General features: G+C 31.2%; 1 protein-coding gene across 31 annotated transcripts in view; it reads left to right on the top strand.

The window, feature by feature from the left end:
* LOC6563278 (calcium-activated potassium channel slowpoke) overlaps positions 1-24326 on the top strand; it is a 51580-nt gene that overhangs the window by 7396 nt on the left and 19858 nt on the right. For 23 of the 31 annotated variants that reach the window (XM_032736831.2, XM_032736828.2, XM_032736859.2 and 20 more), the window contains 7 exons: positions 6700-6858; positions 6994-7105; positions 7439-7590; positions 7908-8075; positions 9459-9550; positions 20785-20895; positions 23137-23242. In XM_032736831.2, coding sequence (XP_032592722.1) covers positions 6700-6858; positions 6994-7105; positions 7439-7590; positions 7908-8075; positions 9459-9550; positions 20785-20895; positions 23137-23242 — 900 coding nt within the window. Of the gene's footprint in view, positions 1-6699; positions 6859-6993; positions 7106-7438; positions 7591-7907; positions 8076-9458; positions 9551-12008; positions 12101-15463; positions 15556-20784; positions 20896-21359; positions 21466-23136; positions 23243-24326 lie in introns of all 31 variants that reach the window. The other 8 variants (XM_032736854.2, XM_032736851.2, XM_032736857.2 and 5 more) reach the window with 4 other exon arrangements.

Raw genomic sequence — 24326 nt, forward strand, 5'->3', positions numbered from 1 at the left:
TATGCATATGTCACTTTATACAACCATCCATTAAATGTGAATGCTTAAGTCCAAACCTACTATGGGGATTTTATATGTGGCATTGCCTGACAACCGCTTGAAGTCGCCGACTCATTTGGTTAGTGACTGTATATATTTGGCGCGTAGTACCTTCAATTTCGTAATTATTCATTTCGTTCGTGAGTCACGAATTAATATTTGTATATTAACAAAGTAAGAGAGCAACTCACATGTGGGTCTTAAGATGCCAAAGGGTATACTTAAAATATTTAAATGGTTTACTTTCTCAGGCATTGTTGAAATATTTTAATGGATTAATTCTTCAGGTGTAATTAAATGCTAAAATATTTAATTGGCTTATATTTTAGATAAAGATGCCATAATTATAAAATCTAAAAATATTGACACACAACTAAATACCACATAAGTAAGAGAATACAAAGAAAACATCTGAATGTTCTAGTCAAGTGACTACTCGGTAAATTCTGCATAGAAGTCGAGAATATATTTATATTGATATTTCCCCTTTTTCTGTAGGCGCTTAGATCTAAGTCTCATATTTTTAATTGAAAGGTTGTTTCTATAATGAGATTCTGGTGTGTATCTCTGCGATCTAGGGGAAGTATTTCAACTACCTCTTAGCGCAGGATTGATCCATTTTCCAACTAAGCGTCGTAAATCGCACACTATTTTTTTTTATGTTTCAAATATGAAGCGATCAGGTATGACTACAGGGCTGGTTAAGGGCATTTATTTAAATCGAATTTAAATTAGTTTAATAATCCAGAGGCAATTCTGCATGACATCTACATACTTTCCCTCTGATTTTAGCCTCACAATTTGTGCTTACAATAAGGATTTCTTGTTGAGAAGGGTTGTCAAAACTGTTCTACAAATTTTTTACAACTTTCGCGGATATCCTCTATCTGAAAAGGGCACAGGGCTGAAGAGAAAGACAATTATATTTTTTCCTTTTTTTGTTGCAAAACATTTTTAGTATTAAAATAGCTTATTTTACTTCCATGTCAGAACTTCTATGAATTAAGTGCTACCCAAAGAATTTCTTTAATAATCACAGAAGTTTCTCAGTTGACTATTAAATCGTAAATAGTATCAATAAAATCAGCAACTACTGGGGAGTGCTTCAATAGACTTTTGTTTTTATTTCTATAGCATACTTTTTTTGTAAGCATACTGGGTAGTTTGCAGTAAAAAATCTATTAAACCTTTATTGTGGTTATAGTAAGAATTTGGTTTGTCGCCTGAGCGGGTTCGATTAAATGAGGGTATCTCCACAGATTACATTTGAAGATTGAAACATGCATAGATATCTGAAATTCCAATTTTGCGGCTTGTTGACATTTCGGTTGGTGTTTATCTGGTATTGCAGATTGAAAGACACCGAATAGCGCAATCGAATGCCAGTTAAAGCCAACGCATTCGACATACTTACATAGTTCTTATTATCAAATGACAGTTGAATGTTGAGACGACAACAAGAGCCAAATGGAAATAAAAAAGCCAACTCACAGCGGTCTATGTTTATGTATATGATAAATGCCGCTGCTTGACGCTGCATGGCATTTTGCCATTACTACAAACAACGGGAAGAACAGCTAGTACAAATATTACTAATGCTCGCACTCCCAGACCGACGCACACATCCACATCCACATCCACACCCACACACACATCCACACCCACTGCCATAACAAGCTGGCTTGTGTGCCGCCCATTTATTGATAAATGTTACATGCTCTTTGTTATATGCAAAATGGCAACAACAACTTTCAGCTAATAACGGGAAACAAGGCGAAATGAAGCAAAAAAAAAGAAGATACATGTAAGGGTGCTCTAGTCAACAATGCCCAACTAGTAGATAGCTAACAAGGCCTAAAATACAGTCTTACTTGGTGTATATACACTCTTCGCTACATGAATAGGACACCCCTTAAATCTGTTTTAGACTAGGTATGCCAGAGACTTCATCTTATTTCCAATTATAGTATATAGTATATTCAATTGCTTACATTTAAATTCAAGTATGTTTTACGACACTTCATTAATTTTTAAGGAAAAATACCAATTAGAAAACTTTGACTATTCCTTCCACAATTAAAATCATGTTGACTATTTTAGATTTATCAAACAAAGTTTTTTGTAAGCTATACAGCTTCAAAGCGGAAGCAAAATAAACAAATTTTTCAAAATTAATTTATTTTAGAATACATATTTATTCATTTAAAACTCTGTTATCTTTGAACTATATGCAATGGTAATCTATTGTTTGATTATTGAAAGGATGTCATTGAAATTTGTAAAACAATACAATTGAAGAAAGTGATATCAGAAAACTATTTATTTTTTATTGTTTAAAGAAAGGAAAGTTCTCGTTTTTTTATCTTATAATTCCTCCGGTGATATTTCCTTCGGATATCCTTTTTCACAGATACTTCCTTCGGTATTGGTATATATGTACGCAATTTGATTCTAGCGGTACAGGGTATAAATAATAGAATATATGTGCCACAACAATATAACAGTAAATATTGTGGGCGATTGCCAGGCAAATGCCAAAGAAAATCGATAAAAACTTGCACGTTTCACTTTACTGTTACCAGGACCCACAACGAAGATAGAAGCCAGAAAACGAAAGCATTGAAAAGAGAGTGAGAGAGAGAGAGAGAAAGTCGATGAGATAGCAAACGGGGTGGGAGAAATGTTTATTGCCAGGCCTACTGCCAAAACACGCCAGTTGGCTGGCAGACAGTGGCCAAATGCTTTCTGGCATTGCAGCTGTTGGCCGCTTTTTTAGATGCCTTTCTACACGTAGACGTTTTACCAAAGCCATTTGGCATTTACTTGGTATCCTATTGTTGTTGATTTATTATTGTCATGGCTGCTAATAGATGTCGCTTGAATGTATTACATCTATTCCCTTTTTTTCTTCTCGTTTTGACTGTTATACAATCAGCATGCATTAAAAGTTGCGTTTTAATTGTTAGTGTAACCTTAACAATTAGCAGTTGAAGCCAGACATGAAGTGCAGTGCACTCCAGTTGGTCGCATTGGGGCTTCATGGTGTATCCAGCTGCTAATTGGATTTACACTTTCAAAGCAACGGGAATGCGGATATGGACCCTATGCCTGAAATTGCACTTATGACAGCTTACTGCGTGCCGTGCCGTGCCGCCCATATCCGATTGCACTTCGTCACGCCATAGAGCTCATTTCAAGTGCTGCATTGGATATTGCTCGGCTACACAATGCTCTACAGGCAAAGCTCGCAACTAATATATGTAATATACATATATATGTAGCACAAACAATTAAATAATCAATTCTATTTTTTATTTATATCATCGTTAACAAAAAATAACTAAATCTGAAATTCTCAATTCTAAATTGGTTAAAAAAGTAGTATTGTTGCGAATATGTAATCTAGTTACTTAAACCTTTCAGGACCAATTTAAATTAGTGTATCTTAAATAGTATTTGAGGTTGTATTATTTATAATCATAGCTTACAATCACAGCATACAAAAAAATTAAGGAAATGTAAATGCGTATTCTTCAAAATAAAATATTCAAGTAATGTTATTTTTAAAATAACAACAACTAAATAATAATTAAACAAACAAATTGTCCCAAAAATATATAATTATTATTATAAATTAATAAATATATATAATAGAGCCATGATCTATTAAACTTTAATCAATTTATTGACTTGACTTTAAGAAAATGATTAACCATTAATCTGCAGAGTAATCTTAATATAAATTTAAATTTTAGTTTGGAGTTTGAAATATTACGAAAAGATAGGCTTAAATCTAAGGAAGTTGTGCTCATTACAAAAATTAATGTTTAAAATGAGGACATTAATATTTATTCTTGTACAAATATATATAAATATATACCAAATGTTACAAACTAGTCTCGTTTTAGGTAAAAATAGATAACTTATAAGCAAAAGGCAATTTAACATTCTATTTTGTGTGGCATACTTTGAGGCGTCTAAAGATACCCAAGACGGTTACAAAATGAAACTTAAAATCGATAGTTTGCTGATGTGTTTGTTGGGCAAACAAATCGAGTGAGAACCTATGTAATAATCTTGGATAGTGAATTCAGCTTTCTTTCTCTAACGTTTTGCATTCCGTCGAATGAAAGAGAATTTATTGCCTTTGCTCGAAGAATATTTGAAAGAAATGAAAAGAAGAAACACGTGTTTCGCCCACACATCCACTTTGGTTTGTCCGACATTTCAAGTTCGCGGTGGTGCAGCTGGCTTCTTTGCGCTGCGGCTTAAGTGGTTTTTGCGCCACATCAAACACATTTCGGGTTGAGCTCCCAACTAAGTGATTGACCCAGTTTCTTGCTGATGCCAACAAGAATAAGCCGTGGATATTTTTTTATCATATTTGTAGCCATGTTACGTTTGACTCGCATTCTTGGCCTGTCCTGGCCCGGGTGCTGCATTGATTACCTTTTCTTGGTGACGTCAGTCTCCAGTTGACTACCGATGGGTATTATTAAAGTCTTACGTCAACAATGGATGCGATTGAGAGATTCTATTTCATTAACGGACAATGCCAATTAAGTTATCTTAATGAAAAGAAAACGACGACCCATGGCGTATACGTAATCAGTTAATTTTGTCTTCTCACTCAAAACCTTTGTTAATTTTGAATGAAATGTCTTAAATTAACACTGTTTCGCAGTAAGATTGAAGAATTTCATAAGTTTTTATGTTAGTTATATATATTTGTTATAGTCATGATGTGAAATCAATTCTGATATTCCTATTTCAGCAGAGTATCTTCTAATAAAAAAGTTTCTTCATCTAAGATTGTTGTGGAGTAATTCAAGTAGACAAGTTCGGTAGTTAAGCTGTGAAATCAATTCCGATATTACCTTCATATAAAACTGATACTGAAAATCAATAATATAAGTTACTTAAGAGCTAATAAGAAGAAAACAAATATTAGAACAAATAGAACAAAAAAATTTAATATTTAAGAGGAAATTTTAAGCATCTTGTACTTTGTTTTTCTTTGGGAGTGTCAAATTTTTGTTAATTTAATTGGAATAGCACAATTTTATTTAATGTTTGTTGCGCAACTAACCAAAATTCAGATGAGATTGTAAGTTTGGCTCGTTATGGCTTACTAAAAAAAAACAAACAAAACAACAAATCAGAAACAACATGGGGCTTAAGAAAGTAGTTTGCGTGCGGCGCTTGCCAAATTTAGCTTTCCTTTTATGGTTCGTTTTGTTCGATTATCAAAGCAATTACGTCTATGAGGCAGAGTGGCGGCAATAACCATTAAGCCCATTTAGAATATAAGCAGTTTCAATGTTGGGAAAAAGTGCGACCGCCGTTTTGGCAATCAGCCCTGACATTTAACTGGCGCCCAAGTAGTATGTACTTTTGCCTCTCGAGTGCATTTTAAACAAAAAGCAGCCACGTCGAAATTACCTTGTAAATATTTTATGATTGCCGCAGATTTATCAACGGGACGCCCTCGACTAATTGCCGCAGTGATGCTGGACCTCGGCCCATGAATCAAATGAGCCGTGAGCAGAGCAGAGCAGAGCAGACCCGAGCTCCTGCCGGCTTCAATGCCACTGTGCAATTAAAAATGCATAATCCCATAAAAGTAGTTTTTCTGAATTTTAACATTTTATCTGTGCCTAAATTTGACTCTGCCAGGAGCAGAAGCCATGCTTATGCAGCTTTTATTGACATTGAATTCAATCATTTAAAGTTAATTTCAATTAATATAAAACATAATCATAAATATTGTTTATTTTTTGGGTCCCTCTTTTTGTATTTTAAATATGTTTCTTTTGCTGGTTCTAAGTCACTTTAAGGGTCTTGATAGGCTTCCGATAGTGTAAAATAACAATTGAAGTGTACGCCTTAGCATTATTGGAAGCTTCCAAATATAAAAAAAAATCAGTTAGAATAGACGTCTTTTTTTAAATTATCTCAAATAAAGAAATTAAGCGAACCGTTAAAAATTAATTTTTCGTCTCGGCTTTGGGAAAAGTAGAGGAGCTATAAAAACTCATTACATTACTTTCGAAAAAGAATGCAATAACATATACAAATAAAATAATAAATATCTACCAGTGCCGGTAAGGATTCTAAGTCTGTTCTATTCGTGTTTGTTCAAAGCCGCCTAAAAGATATTTGGCTTGTCTGAGACCTGATATTTCTACCCAACTCAATTGCCATATATCTCTGTGATTCTTCGTTCCTAATTTCGGGCTTAATTTAAATACAAAAATATTTTAGTGCTTTATGCAACTGTTTGTCGTATTCTACACATTTCGAATTTGTTAACAGCGAACTGGAATAATTTTGCAACAAGTTGAAAGAAGTCTGAAATAAATTGTTAGCTTGTCCCAAACGATAGGTGAATCGTGTATCCAGCTCCCCAGATCAGTGTGATTTGTTGTTGATTGCTAAACCAAATAATTATAATTGTGATCAAATTTTAAGTCTTTAGAAAATATAAATCTTATCGATATATGAAAATCGCAGTCACCTGTAAAAATTTGATAAATTTAATTTATTAAGATGTGAAGGTGAATTACCTTGTTAATTATATATACTCGTACGTATTTAATTTGTAAAAAATGTTATCCATAAATTATAATGATGGCTTCAAATTATTCATTTATCTTTCAGGTCGTACTCGTATTTATACTCAGCATTGCATCTCTCATTATATACTTTGTTGATGCATCTAGTGAAGAAGTTGAAAGATGCCAAAAATGGAGTAATAACATTACTCAACAGATCGATCTCGCATTCAATATATTTTTTATGGTTTACTTTTTTATACGAGTAAGTTTCCACACAACACACTATTTATTTTCTCACAATGCAATTGGCTGAGCCATTATTTGATAATCAGTTGATATTTATGTTTACAAATTTGTTAAATATGATTGTGTTCTTTCATTAACGATTTTTTTGCAGTTCATAGCGGCGTCCGATAAGCTTTGGTTTATGTTAGAAATGTACAGTTTTGTAGATTATTTTACAATACCCCCGTCCTTCGTATCAATATATTTAGATCGAACATGGATCGGTAAGCGCAAAAAATGAAAAACCCCAAATTTATACTATAATTATGAAATTCCCAAAAAAAAAACAAATTTGATGCATACAAATCGGTTCTAAGATCACAGATTCCCATATCTCTTGTGTACACTTAAACACACATACACACACACACACACGCATATATATGTATGTATATATGTACATCACAATTACACGCACGCAAGTGTGAAAGAAATGTTTAATTTTAATAACACGATTCAATAGTTAAAGGCGTGCCACGATCGATTTGTATGCATGCAATGTGCTTTACTCTATGTGTGGCAACTTTAATTTGTGTCAATATGTATTATATAAACAGGTCTTCGATTTCTTCGAGCGCTACGTCTCATGACTGTTCCAGATATTTTACAATATTTAAACGTACTAAAAACATCGAGCTCAATACGTTTGGCTCAACTAGTATCAATTTTTATATCCGTGTGGTTAACAGCAGCGGGCATTATACATCTGGTATGTAGACACACACTCACACACCTACACAATTACACACATACACTTTTAAACATTTACACACTCTCAGCTATGCGTGACGAGCGTCTTCCCGACGGCTCTGTGACAGATTTGCAGTGTGTGTTTGAGCCAGTTAAAAGATTACGCATACGCCTCGCTGCACACTGTTACAGAGCATGTGGAGGAAGGACGTACGTTTCGCTTTCTTTTTGTCGAGTGTCCAATGGCATAGTGATTTGAAATGTGCAATGTCGAAAAATCGCTGATGCGTATTTGTTTGCAATTGAAAATTGCAATTGCATTTACTTAAAATTTAGCTGGAGAACTCTGGCGATCCGCTGGATTTTAATAATGCTCATCGTTTATCCTATTGGACCTGTGTCTATTTCCTAATTGTGACCATGTCAACGGTAGGATATGGTGACGTTTACTGTGAGACTGTCTTAGGGAGAACATTTCTCGTGTTCTTTCTGCTCGTCGGCTTGGTAAGTTTTAACAACAACAACAACATGCTTAAACATTCAACAAAAAATATATACCACTTACACATATAGCAACAACAATATGTTCTATTCCAACAATATTCAATCTTTCTTTTAGTTTACATAGACAATGTTTCTCTCTCTCTCTCTCTCTCTCTCTGTGTCTTGCCCAAAAATTTACATCGAGGCCCATTGAGTTTAGGCCAAGCAACTGTGGTGTTGGCAGTGCTAAAATGTGTGAATGATTAAAGTTTTGGTTGTTGCCTAATGTACTTAGTAGTACAGTTATGCTCAAAAAACAAAAAACTAGCTTAGTGACCAAGTATCCAAGTAACCAAGAGCCTCCAGTACCAGTATCAGTTACCCTTTGTACCGAGTTTAGCACTTTACTTTATTTAACCTCAACCTCGCGTTGTCCCTCTACTGTAACAACATCAAACAACAACAATCCGACTTCTACCATAAGGATTTATCTACAAAAAAAAACTCTATATATTTTATTCAATTAATCTTTTTAAAATGTATTTAAGAAATATGCTACGTTTATGTAAATACATAGAACGACTTAATAACGCTGCACCAAATTTGATTATAAAAAGTTTACTTTGAGACTCCGTTTCCGTTTCCGTTTCCGTTTCATTTATAAGTTTTGTCTAAGTTTCGTTAGCTTCTTCATCACCAAAAGTAAGCTTAACGCGTTTCAACGTGCGGTTTAATTTTTAGTCACTTTCGATCAATTCTTCTTCTTATTACCCCGCACACACAGTGACATCTACATACTTACTCGTACAGCAGCTGGTAGTTGATTCATTTTTAATACAGTTGCATTTTCTGTTAATTTTTAATGCTGTCGAAACGAATGCATGCAGTTTTCTATCTATATTTTTAAAACATATTTGAATTTTCAATTTGCTTTTGGTTTGGTAAAACAAAAACTTGTAGACACCGACACTGACACCTACACCCTGACAAACAGGCATAACAATAAACCAAAACAAGAAAAAAGCATATTAGGAAGACAGGGTCCATTTTATTTAGTATATGCATATATAATCAATGTTTCCTAACTATATCACATGTAAGGTAATGGTTTTTTTTGCATGCTCTTATGCTGGCTGCCGCAAATTTGAATTGAAAACTAAAAATGCTTTTAGGAACATATGTATATTGAGATAAACTAACAATTAATTTACTAAGTATTAGCCTCCTTTTGGTGTGACTGTCTTGGCCTTACTTCGTACCCACACTAAGCAGATGCAGAAAGTGTTTTTTCAATCGGAACCTATTGCTAAGACACACTTAAATCACTTAAATCTTAATCAATCAATTATTTTTGATAAACAAATTTGTTAATTTTGCTGTATTCGTATGTGTGGAATATTTTAGGCAATGTTTGCCAGCAGTATACCGGAAATAATTGAACTCGTTGGTAGTGGCAATAAATATGGCGGTGAACTGAAAAGAGAACACGGAAAGAGGTAGTCTATAACATTCCATATGCAATAAAAGACATAACAACATCACATTCAATTTGAAAAAAAAAAGAAAACATAATTCGATATAAATAAATATGAATAACTGTAACACAAATACAAAATCAAATAATATGAAGATCTATATATCTATAGCAAATCTATACTTGAATGAAGTTAGGAAACTTTGAATATGTGTAATTTATTCAATCAGCTATTTAAGTTTAGACTATTGTGTTGCTTGAAGTTTATTTTTGAGCAGTGTTCTCTCATATATATGTATATCTAACTTCTAATTAAATATATATTTGCAAATATTCAGAATTGAATCAAAGGTCTAGGTGATTATTTAAACGATAACTCTGTGTATGTCCTTCTTAAGAACGAGAAACAATCTTTCGTACAACAACAATTGTAATTAGTCGTATTAGCAACACAACAATTATTGATTAGTGATATATTTATAAATATATATATATATATATAAATATAAATATATAGTAACGTGAACACTCAGTTAAAATATTACGTACTTAGTCTGTTACCCTTTGTTTTGTTTTTCATTTACCAAATGGATTTGTATTTTGGTAACTCGCATACGAAGTTGACTGTCATGCAAAGTTTTACTAATATCTTTACCCTCATCAAATGTAGTTCTCAGTCAACTCTGGTTAAAAGAGTCATATTTACTAAGTTTAATTTTTCAATATGAATATACATAAACCAAAAAACATGACAATTATTATCATTGCGTGACGCGCTGATAAATCATACAAGTTATTAAGTATAGTACTTATTCCATTATAATTTCTCTTAACATCGATATTCCTTTCAATTAGAAACGATGGATACACATTTTTTCCTACAGATCAGTATGTCATATACATATATACATATAATTATAAATATGTAATGTATATGCTACATTTATTTTGTGTTTAATTTAATTAGGGTTTTTTTTTTGTGTATTTGTATTTTGCCTTGATTTATTGGTTTTGTTTCACACATTGGATTTCAATTAGTTAGCAATTCGTTCTATAAACACTTTGTAGGCGTGTGTTTACATTAAATTTGCCCCGAATTTGCTGTCCAATTTAATTTAATTTTTTTTTTTACATTTTTAATTTCGTGTTTAATGTTAAATTACGTTTTTGTTTTGATTTGCCAATGCTTTTAACGTTTTTTGCATTAACACCAGAAGTACAAAACATGCGTTTATCAATTTGAGATAGTTAAAGACTTGTTTTATTCAACCATCTTAAAGCATTTATGCAATACTATTAGGCGCATTGTTGTTAACACATATAATAAAAAGCATCGGTCACGCATTGCCAAATCAACAATTTTATCTCAAAGTACACGTTAATATCATATATATTTTCTATATTGAAGAGAGCAAATATCAGCTATATATTATGCAATAATTCAAATTTACTACTACTGATCCTTAAATAAAAAGTTTTGTGTCAGTGTCACCGTAACATAAATAGTACATACATTTTTTAAGTCTTCTTTTTTAAAATTATTTTCCCTTTTATGGTAATTTTATAAAGACATTCTCCAGATATACAAATCAATTATTATTATTATTAAATGTGTGTCTGATTAATAGTTAATGATAATGCCCATAAGTCCATTTTTAAATTCTAAGTAAATTCAAAGTAGAACGTGAAATTATTTTGGAAGTTGTCTTTAATCTTCGGTAAGCCGAAGTTTTTTTTGCTATCGATTTCAAAGGCATTTAAGCATACTAAACGTACAATTTCAAGGTTTGTTTAAGTTCGATCAATCTCATAGCATTTAACATTTAGCACATCACTAGAACTGAAAAGTATCGCTCTATTTTGTATTTAAAAAAAAAACCATTACAGTACCCCAAAACTAAAAAGTAATCATAAACCTGTGCTTAGCCGAGAGATGTCCTGCTCTTCGCACATTCCTTGGCAGCCACAGCACTTTTCGTGTACAGCTGTAAATCTGTAAATTAGTAGATCTTAAAGTAAACCAGTAACTACAGTAAATGTTTTAGATGCGGTAAAAGTGAATATCTTAACGGAAAATTAAAACCAAAATGTATTTGTAAACTAATGTACAATTAGATATGTAATACTATTGTGAGAATGCTTTCAAATTTCTGCAAATGTTGTCAACTGTGTAAATAAGCAAGTATGAGTGTTGGAGTGCTTGATCTGAATGAATGTCTGAATAATGTGTGTGGTGGGGTGAGATCAATTTGATATTTGAATATTGTTTTCTGTTCTGCGTCGTCTGCGTCGTTTCTTTACGAATTTCTTACTCTCGCATTTAGCAAATTTTGAGCATTGTTTAATGCTTAAAACACACACCATCCAAAAAGACCAGCAACAACAAGTTAGCCAAATACTTAAACTGCAATTGTAACTGAAACTGAACTATTTTGGCACTTCTCTCTATTCTAAATGTGTATGTGTGTTGTTGAATTTAGGCTGTGTTCGCTAGTTGGATACCAGAAATCACTGAACTGGCTGCCCAGAGAAGCAAATATGGTGGAACATATAGCAAGGATCCTAGAAAAAGGTACACGAACATATTGCTGGCTGTACCACAAAAAGAAAAATATACAAAAAAAAAAAAAAACAAAAAAAAAATAGTATAAAATAAAAACAAATAAAAACCAAATAACAACAAGAACACCAAAAAGATGAATTACAAGAAACTATAAAGCAACAATCGCTACAATCGAATTAACCTGATTTCTCTTATATTGCATTCTTACTAAAAAAAACTTCAGAAAATGAACAACCTTTTAAAGATACCTTTGTTATTATTTCTTACTTGTCTTTTTTCCTTTAATTAATTTTATTTCTATTTTGTTTTTATTTTCATTTGTTATTTGACGCCACTTGAATTTGCATAAAAATGCCCACATATTTTGCTATCAAACTCTGCTCAGCAACTGCACTCAAAACAGTTGAAAAAGCAACACAAAATTACCGACAAATCTTAAACCACAGAACAGTTGCCAGCAGCTTAAATTGATTTTAACTATTGCTTATCAGCAACTCGAATTAAGATTAGATCAAGAAATATTACTTATATACGAATTCCCAAAAGGCATTGGTTTCTTGGTGGCATGTGTAAAGAGGAGAGCAGAACTTCAACTCTCTTCAGTTAAATAAGTAAAGCAAATGAGGCTAAAACTTAAATGTGTAATTTGTTTTTCAAAACCTTCTGTAAATTATGTTGTCATATTTACCAAATATAAACATGCTAAATACAAATGTAACATTTTTTTTACAACTTGGCTTACTTTTATTTCTTTTTTTTTTGTGTGCGAATCCTTAGGCTTAATGTTAGTTAAAAAAGAAATACTCGACCAAAATCGAAAATGATTGTGAATTTGAACTTGTGCGCAGCGGTAATCTAATGTTAAATCATGATGCATATTCGATTTGTGATGTTGAAAGTACACACTTAGTTAAACGTAGCGCCTGGCGGGTATGCAACACATTTTTGCTCCCACATTTTCAAGTGTGCAACACGGCATTTCCTTTCACGCATTATAACAAGAGCTAACTCATTATCAGTTACTGCTACTGCTACCGACTCAAAACAATTATCTACTATACATAAATGTATGTAGTTTTCCTTTTAAAAGTAACATTTATTGATTTTGTTGTAATTATTGCTGCATAACTCAGAGCATGCATCTTTCGACATTGGTAGCATAATTTCGAAATTGATTGCAAACAAGCCAACACTGCAAACAAACACATTTATGCACACACTAATTCACAAACGCACACACACTCACACACACACACACACAGATACACACACATAATTTTCTTAATTCGTTTCGTTCGGGGAACAATTTACAGAAGGGTTTGAATTAGTTGCGTGTGAGTGCAGTGAACACAATGCACAGAAATCGATGAATTTTGGCACAGAAATCGTTGAACTTTATCTTCATGGTCTTTTGCTTAAGAGCCACGTAAAAAAATAATCTCATTGAAAATGTTTTGTTACAATTTATTTGACAAAACTTTTAAATAAAACTTGCTCAGTTTTTTTTTAATAAGGTACAATCTAAATTGAATTTTCGTGTACTTTTAAATGTGAAACTCACATTAGGCTTTAATTTTGTCCCATTTTTAGTTTGCAAAGTGTCACTTCGCGAGTTTTTATGCAACTTCAGCAGAGTCAATTTATGACAAATTGGTTTTGTTTATAGTTTTAGTTTCCCCGCTGAAATGCTTCGAACCAAATAGCTTTTTACTAAGTTTGGTTTTTGAAAACAAAAAAAAAATTATAATAATAATAAGATAAAATGCATAACATTGAATTGTTTGTTGGTTTGTTTGTTGGAACACACACCAAGTTGCTATTTAAGTTCTGTATTGATTTTAACTATTAACATACCTTTTTATTCCAATTTTGTACAAGTTTTATAATTCTACTTAAATACATACATAAACAAATGCAGTAGATACGTTTTTGCAATTTTATCCACTACCTACTACATATTATATTGAATTCACTTGTAATTACATACATACTACATACTAAACTAAATACTACATAATTATATGGTATAAACCAAGCCATACGAAAAACATATAACACACAACTTAACTATTTAATAATCTCTAATTAATTAAAGTCGTTAATTTGCTTGCACCTACTTAGTATGCCGCAGCCACGCATATACGAGTAAAAATGAAAAATATTAAACTGCGCGAATCCGCGTTGCAAAATTTCTCAATGATTTTATTAAGACAAACAACAATTTTCTTTGTTATTCAGTAATCAGTTGCAGTATCTGTGTAATCGTTATCAATATCAGCATCATGAATACATTTGAAACTCTTTCCCGATTCCTCCCAAAAAAAAGTATAGAATCTCACGCACACTAAACCAGATACAAAGATACAACAAATTTTGTTTGTTAATTAAACACACAGACAAAAACCTACCACACAGAGCCACCGTATTTTGTTGTAGTTGTAGTTTTGCAACAGATTCTGTTGTCCATATAGTCAAAATAGTCAATTTAGTCAATAGGTGCTAAAGCCCAGACCCAACATCAAGCTAAGGTCAATATCGATTTGTATTGATGTGTGTGTGTGTGTACTTGGCACCAATTTTCTTACAGATAATTACTTACTCCATACTTAAGACATTCCTGATATGATACCTACATATATACACGTATTTGCTCGTGTACAATTTTCGATTTATAATTTAATACATTTTGTACTATCTACTTTATATATATATATATATATATATATATATATAAACTTATTTAATAGCCAACACGTACCCCCAAGAAATCGAACGCCTACTGCAAAATTTGTATAATACACACAAGTGTTACCTGTTAACCTTTTGAAAAAAAAAAACAATAATTAGCTGCAGACTGTTGAAATGGTTGGTTGATTTGTGAAGAAAGTAAGAAAATATTCATTTATTTCAATTTTAGTTCAATTCAATTCATTTTCGATACGATGTTTCCGTTTTATGTTTCCTGTGTTAGTTTTATGATTTCGAACATTTAGAAGCTTCAGTTTCTACAACAATGAGATCTGGCGTTATCAAAAAAAGAGAAAACAAAAATATCAATTCATGCAGCAGCAATAAAAATGAACAACAACCAGAGCAATTCTTACTTTCAGCAGGCAAAACTCATCTCGTCTACGTCGTCGAACTACTTAGCATTTTTTTGAGGGGCATAAATGTTATTACATACATATGTATGTATATGTATGTCTGCCAGTCGGTATATTCCTCTCTGTCTCTCTGTGTTTTGGCTCCCTCGCGTTCTCTGAACTCCGTCATACTAAATTGTACTTGATTTTTGTTTTATTTCTATCAACAAAAAAAAGCAAAATGTATTCGAAAATACTTCACTATCATTATCTTTCATACTGTATACAGGCGATTTTTGCAAGTTGTATACCTGAGATTATAGACTTGATTGGAACAAGAGCCAAATATGGGGGCACATTAAAAAATGAAAAAGGGCGAAGGTGAGACAAACTAAATTTTCTTACAATCAACAGACAAATAAATAATCAAAAAACTGATTTTTAAAATATTAAAAAAAAAAACAACCAGACTACTTACTACCACAAAAAAACCAAACATAAATTTAAGTCAATAAATGTTTAAATCACTCAAAGCGTACCTAAAATTAACTAAAGTCTTAGTTTCTGACGATATAAACACCAAATCAAAATGAAATTTCTACAAGTGAGAAAGCAATGAATAAAATATACAAAAATAAAAAAAAAAAATTGAAAATGAAGAGAAAAAATCAAATACCATTAAATTGTGCAGTATTTACTTTTACTTTGCGCTTCATTCATACGAATCCTTTTCGAGTGAAAAGATATCTGAAATTTGATTTTGATTTCTAAAACATTAACCAACTACAAGCATACAAACATATTTACATATATATTTATATATGTATATATAAGCACCATATATACAAGAGCCCAACACACATACAACATAAAAGCCTCACAAAACACGGCCAACTAATCAGCATAGCCAAAAGCTAGCAGCAGCAATTTACATAATACTCATACGTCTCGAGTGCCTGCTTAGCCAGAAACGGTGCAACACAACATTTGAACAACCCAATCAATAACCAATCAATCACAAACTCAAACTCAAACCGAATTCAGAACATTCGATCGATCAAACACACATACACATAAAAAAAAATCCTCAAATACAAGCCACACAAGAAAATTAAACAAAATTACAAATGCAAAAGCAAGAATCAACAAGAAATTTAACACAGAAAAATGTTTTGTTTTGAATTTTAGTTCTCAACAACTCATTTTGGGTTCTGGCTTTGTGTTTTTTTTCTATTTTTTTTTTTTTTTTTGCTTACTTTATTCACTTTATTTCGAATTTAATGTGTCGCCTACTCTACGTAGGCCGACACCATTTAGAGTGTCAATTATCGTTGACAAAGTTACCAGTGCGGTGGTGCTTGAGGAATTAAATTTTATGTTTGGAAGAGCTCGCCACATCAATATTGATTTGATTTACTGATTTCTTATATATTTTGTTTGGATTGGCATTTTTGAGAACTATTGAAACCTGATTCCAAAACTGTATCGTACCTTAAACTGTTCTGAGTGTATAATGTGCGTACTCTTAACTACCAAATTTATCTTGTAAGTTTAAAAAATTCTTATTGAACGCCAAATTATCAATCTACTCTTCTGCTACTTTCTGCTCTTTATAAATACATAATTACATATATCTTGCTCTAAATTTGTTATATTTCTTTATTAGTTTATTAGTTTCTCAGCGCTTATTCTCAGCGCAGGTGTTGCACGTTTTCAGTTCCATTTTCAGTTGACTTAAAACGATTGTCTATCTATGCAGCTAAATAATAAAAAAATATATATACTTTACATGGGGGTCTCGTGGGGCGGTAAAATACTTATGATTGGCAAAACTATAAATGAAAAGCAATAACTGAAAACAAAAAAAACAGCCGTTAAATAGTTTCTTTGATTTAATTCGTTTTGTATGCCATCATCTAGTCATTTTGCATTGTATTAGCCCTTGAAGAAACAGTGATTGGTGTTTAATATTATGTTACATATTCGTAATTGTCTATATAGTCCTTGATATCGAAGTCGTAAAACGTATATATATGTATATTATGCAATCAAATTTTAAGCGATCAAACATTCAACGGTAATAATGCATATTATAATATTCCATAACAACAAATATTATACGTAAATATTAGAAATGCATAAAACAATGTACACACACATACCTTCATTTGTCAAATGGTTAAAACTAAATATCAATTTCTTGAAGAGATTAACTTGTAAATAATCCACCTGTCACTGAAGATTTTAAATTAAAACCTAGAATACTGTTATTATATTTTTGGCTAGTCTGTAAAGCTTACTTCTAGGAAAGGGACTTAATTGAAAAAAGTCTTTTTTCATTTTTCAATTGTCCAGCCATGCATTTAAATTGTTTAACAATCATGTGACATAGAAAAATGAAATATGTGTGTGTAACATATTTTAATAAATAAAAGTTAAACTAAAGAAGCTCATATATATACAAACCATATATTACTTTCACTCTCTGTCTACCCGACTGTCTCTTTTTCTGTCAGTTATCAGCTACTACTTATCAATGTTGTAGTTCTTGAGAAATTTGTATTTATATCTTCCGCAATATACTCGATTTCATAAATAATACAAAACTAATTGTAATTATTAATTTCGTATCTTTTTGGTTGTTATTATTGTAATTATTGTTTCTCAGTGCTCTATTACTATTCTATTCTATTCTATTCTATTCTATTCTACATAACTACAATAAAACATGGTACAATCAATAAATATACGAATTGGCGCATATAACAATACCGTACACGATTAAAGATAAACATCAATCACATACTTATGTAACCAAGAATTGTAAGCATTGTTATGGCTAAATCGGTATATCTATTATTACTATCTATAAATCGCAACTTTTTTAGTGTTCTGTATGGATGCGATAAAGTATTGAAATGAATCGAAACCAAGCCAAATGAATTGGATTGATCGATTGACGCCATTTGTCATCTAGATGATTCTTCCTTACACTTTCGATCTTTTAGTTGACGTGTAGTAATCTGATCAAAGTGTAAATGTTTAGGCTGCCGTTGATTTAGTTTTGTGAACTGTAAAAAAAATCCTCGTCGTGTGATCAATGGTTCAACAAGTACACTATACTCTTACTGTATGAAAAGTCTTACGCTTAGGTGAGTCCAGTTTCAGGAATCCAGCGACTTACTTGGAAAAGTTCGACCGTAAAATGATACACAATCCGTAATGAAAACACGTACCCGATACCGTTTCCACAGCTGTTTCCGATTCCTTCCAATACATACACATTATGCTCTTATTCTGTTATTATTATAAGCTCTCAACTTCCTACCAATTTTCCAAAATTCATTTGTTGTTTTTTTTCTTTACTTTTCACCTAGCCACAAACATTTATACCATTCATGGCACATATAGGATTCATCTGAAATCGAATCAACATTATTTTGTAAATGAAATTTATTTGTTATTAATATTCATGTGTGGAACACATGAGTCGTATTTAAATATATCAAAAATGAATAGAATAAAAATGAAATTATGAAAATGCGTGGCCAGGCATCAAACTTGTAACTTTTCACGGAACTTGTTAATTTGAATAATTAAGATCAAATTATATTCTAAAAACAGCAACGACAATATTCTAAAAACTCAGCACATTTTTATTAAAGCAAATATTATTGCAATTTAGTATTATAGTTAGTTGATTTGCCTGCGAACACAAATTTAATACGACTTTTCTCAAACACCAACATCTTTGACACTGTAGTTGATAATTCACCTAATTAGTTATTAGCGATGCATCCACTTTATCTTATATTGTTCATTTTAAATACAAACATATCGAAGACAACAAAACACATGGTAAAAATAGCATAAGTGATAAATAAATTGCAATTTCCATACGTCTTTTTCTATTCGAAAGTTGCAAGTATGCAAACAATTAAATATTCTGTGCGTATCATAACAAGTTCTTAAATGATTTGAACTGGTTTTGCATTTGAATATTTTGCTTACGGGATAGAAGGTTATCTTAATTTCGATGCTTTAATGGATCGAAATAATGATTAATTTCAAGTTGATTCTTCAAGTGCAATTTTGTGCTTTTATGTGGAATTTCTATGTATGATTCTCATCGTTTACATTTAGAATGGTTTTTGAAGGATCGTAATGTGCCAACAATTTTTTAATTGCTAATTATATTAAGGCAATCTGTATAATGAAAATTAATATATGTCAGTATAAGACAAATCACACATACATACATACATATCTCGACGATGTTGATATGAAGTGGATAAAAATCTCATCACCGATAAGAACACAATAATAACACACAATGAATGCATGTTTTAACTGATGCACCCTAAGATTAATAGGTTTGAGTATGCCTGCCCGGTTGCCTGATTGCATGCTTGTATTAATCGTATATGTAGAATACAGATATATATATATATATACAAATAAATATATGTGCATATATACAGATATTCCCGAAAAAACACTGTAGACTATGATTGGAATGAGAGTAGTTATTTAAAATGCAATTACATACTCTGTATATACAGCCGAAAAACAAAAAAAAAAAAGAGAACAAAATAAATATAAGTATATACACAGATTTGGTAATTGTTGATGCTTTATACGATGCATGTAAGTTGATTATTGCCAACGGTGTGCGTAGCTATTTTTTGAAGTTAGTAATACATTTTTATTTTACCTTCTTGTTTGACTTGTCGAATACAACTGCAAAGCCATAAAAAGCTGTTTTGCACATGTATGTATATATTTTAAGTTGGTTTTTCCTTTTGTTTTTTTTTTTTTGACATTTTGTTACATTTACTTTGTGTTCAAAGAGATTTCTGGGGTAGCAGACTAAATTCATGCATATTGCAGTAATTCTTAATTTATTGTTTCGTTTTTTTTTGTGTCAATTTGTATAATTTTCGTATTTTAATTTTATGAAAATACAATGTAATTTATAATTATAATACTATTTACTGTTTTAACTACAAAATAACACTGACAAGTTATAATAGTAATCATAATGAAAACAAATCAGTTGATAACCAATACAAATGATATGAAAATATTAATATATAAATAAATAATATAAAAAAAATGTATACACTCAGTATATAACACTTACACATACACATAACACACATTCATCAAAGACACACACACACATCGAACAAGCGCTTTATAATTGTACTATAAACTTAAAAGCTGGTTTTCAGTTTACTTCAACAAATCTTGTATAAATTGTTAAACTTGAAAAGGCCAAATATTCTGCCGAAAAAAAATTACAAATTATTTGACATATTTAAAATTCTATAAATTGTTGCAATGCTTGCAACAGGTTTCCACAGCGCTACTGCACACACACACACACATGCGCACACACAATGACATCAAAATGCATATACACCTGAACATTAAAATCTGCACACTAACACACTGATACAGCTAAAATACATGAGACATGTACACGGCTTAATGCATCCCACTCTTAGGTTAAGCCAAACTCTTGCTTTGAATATATTAATCAACATTTAAAGCGATTTTACTAATATATTTCTCTTTATTATACAAATACACAAAACCCGTTCCCAGACATATTGTGGTATGCGGTCATATAACATACGAATCCGTGTCGCATTTCCTGAAGGACTTTCTGCACGAAGATCGTGAAGATGTCGATGTCGAAGTAGTCTTTTTACATCGGTAAGTTATCAACAATACCTGGCTATAACATTAAGAATTTGTGTGATAAATTTGTAACTGTGATTATTTACATATTTATTTTCGTAAAATTTGTTGTATTCTATGACATATGTATAATTTCAATGAAATCAGCAACGACAAATAAAAATTTAGTGCAGTATTTAAGCAGAAATGTATTGCAGCAAGCAAGTGCCCTTAAAAGTATGCTAATCCAAATGGTTTTTGATTGTGCTAATTGCTTGCTGCTTTATATAGTTGAAGGTCTCAGTCTGTTAAGTTTATAATAATAATAATTAGTCAAAGCACTTATTTTAAGTATTTGCATTATTATCGCATTAGTTACTAGTTATCGCAAAATTCAACTTATTTATTTTTTAATAAACATGTGTAAATTTGATTTACATAATTAATTAATATTAAACTCAACTATATACAATAAATGAACGTAATGTAAAACCAAATAGCAAAGAGCCTGACCTGGAGCTAGAGGGACTGCTGAAGCGCCACTATACAACAGTGGCGTTTTTTCAGGGCACTATGATGAACGCAGTCGATCTGGAACGAGTCAAGGTACACAAATACACTTCAAGGAGCAATACTTAAACATATTCACATTGAGAGACACAGAACCACAGACACATATACATACACACACATACAGTACTATAAACAGCATACACTTACACAAAGATACTGAAATAACTGGTCGATTGTGTTTTTTATATTGAGGACGAGCTAAGTTTGCTCAAACTCAAAATCGCGTCACACTGTGAATGTTTATTAAAACTGGCTACATAGGCTTTAGACCGCGATGCGACCACATAAAATATACATACATATAGTTAGCAACAAACTAGTGTTTCACTTTAAATGCCAACCTCAAGTCCTTTAGTTCGATGGGCCAATATGCCAGCTCACAGCCACTCCCAATTCTCAACATTTGCTCGTTCTAACTCTTAACTCTTCGTAATATGAATTTGGTTTCTTGCAATTTTTCCTCAAGATTTTGTTTGATTAATATTTAAGTTTACACTTGGCAGATACTTGCAATACATTTTCAATGGATACGAAAAGGATACAAATAGTTATGCTGCAAGCTAACTGGCACTTGTGGATGCTGATCTATCCATTTTCAGATATTGCTCATTTTCTATTTATTTATAATTAAATATTTTTTTTTAATATTTGTTCAATCCTTAAGAGAATACTTTGTAATAGATTTATTAAACACTTAATTTCACGATTTTCGATACCTACAATAAATTTATAGTCATTTTTCAATTTGTTCACGTTGGCTTTCAGTAATACTAATAACCTGCTCAATGGAATGTCCTCTTAGCTGAAATTTTATTCAAGTTTGAATTTTGTATTCTATTATTTGTTGATTATATAATAACATAGATAAAAGTCAAATTAATATATATTTATATATATTAAATTTTGCATAGTATAAGATTCAAACTTTTCATATATATATATATATCTTCTTTTTTTTTTTGAGTCGCAGCACCTTTTGCTTTTTAATCAAAGTACTTTTGTACTTTTGTATCATATGAATTTCCGAGCATTTCTCGTATCTACAAAACTTAAATAGATACGAGTCTTTATTTGCGCAGCACAATTAGAAAACTACATATGATGATTGACGGTAATAATTATAAAATGTTCCGATTAAACTTAAGTTTTCATATCTATATGTATGTAATAACTAAAACTTGAGATATTTGTATTACATATATGTACATATGTACACTAGAATATGTATTTTATTAGTTATTTACGAGAGCTTATCTATTTTAGTAGTTAAGTTTAGATCATAGATTAGACATTCTTAAGTCAATACAATCCACCTTATTAGGAATAAACATTTTCTAAATACTATATACATATTTTTGTAAATAAATTTATATTTTAGTTTATGTTAATTTGTGGATAATTCATAGACTATTTCGCCGTTCGCACATTTGATTTGACCAAGCACTATAATTTTTGCATTATTTATTATTCTTTTTTCATTTGCATAATCCAACTGCACAATTATGAAAATATGTGTATTAATTGTGAAAACTTTTGGTTTGAATACAACCCAATTTTCCCCAAAAAAAAAAAACTGTGTACATTGGAACATAAAAATAACACCAAACTACTCTAAAAACTTTGTATAATTTTTCCAAAACAAAAAAAAAATGTTCGTCCAAATACTATTTTAACAAAAAAAAAAAACAAAAAAAAATTCAAAAGTAAACCACCCGATTTGGAACTTGAGGGTTTGTTCAAACGTCATTTTACCACCGTGGAGTTCTTCCAAGGAACCATTATGAATCCGATTGATCTGCAAAGGGTTAAGGTAAAACAATTTTTTATTTTATATGTTTCTCTATGTTTCTTTGTTTATTTTATAATTTTGAGTAATTCTTTGTCGTTTTCATTTGTGCGTGTTTCCCCAACTTCAACTACTTAAACCAACCCCGACAAATTGTTAACATACTTACACACTTACCATAACGAACGCTCATACAAATGTACCAACTACCCATACACATCATATATATATATATATATATATATATATATATATATATATATGTATGTATATGTAATTGTATTTGTTACAAATACTATGTACTAAATATGTATTTATGTAATGTTTATAAATGTATGTATGTAAATCATAGCTATAAATGTGCTCATTATTCATTGTGGCCTACTCCTTGCTGGCTTTAGTTTTGTGTACATCAACGGAGCAACATTCATTTGTATCTACATATGTATCAGTTGGTGAATTGCAATGCGTTAGAAGCTGCAGCCTTAGACTACCGATATTTGTGTTAACTTGTATACTCTATAAAAACACATACATTTACATACATACTTACACGCCCACGATAATTCTAACAGAGCCACAGAAGAACACGGATACACTGTAAATTGTTGACGTTATTGTGTATGCAAACATTTATCGTGATTCATTATTAGCTTAAGCGGCATTTAAATACTATAATGTTATTTTTAACTTACTTATATATGTATGTATGTGCTAAGTATATTACTGCATTTTAAATACTAAAATATCTAAATTGTTAAGTATATTTACAATTAAAAGAACTTTAATTCCGATGACAAAAAGTTATAAATTATCAGATACAACAATTTAGGAAATATCTATTCAGGAAAGCTAAACAATTCTTGTTGCTTAAACCACTATAATGAATGAATTTAAAATAAATCTAATATAACTTGGGGTTTATATTTATTCAGAGTTTTGTATTTAATACAGAATATATGTCCGCTTCATGCAATTTATACTACGCGATTCAAGCGACCAAAAGCGACTGACTCTTACTTCATGTAAGTAGCTTAAACATACCATCGAAGAAGGTCTTGATTATAAGGAACTGACAATTACCGTTGCTCGCAGGCAACAACAGATT

This window comes from Drosophila grimshawi, unplaced genomic scaffold, assembly GCF_018153295.1.
Source record: "Drosophila grimshawi isolate 15287-2541.00 unplaced genomic scaffold, ASM1815329v1 contig_311, whole genome shotgun sequence".
Taxonomy (NCBI): domain Eukaryota; kingdom Metazoa; phylum Arthropoda; class Insecta; order Diptera; family Drosophilidae; genus Drosophila; species Drosophila grimshawi.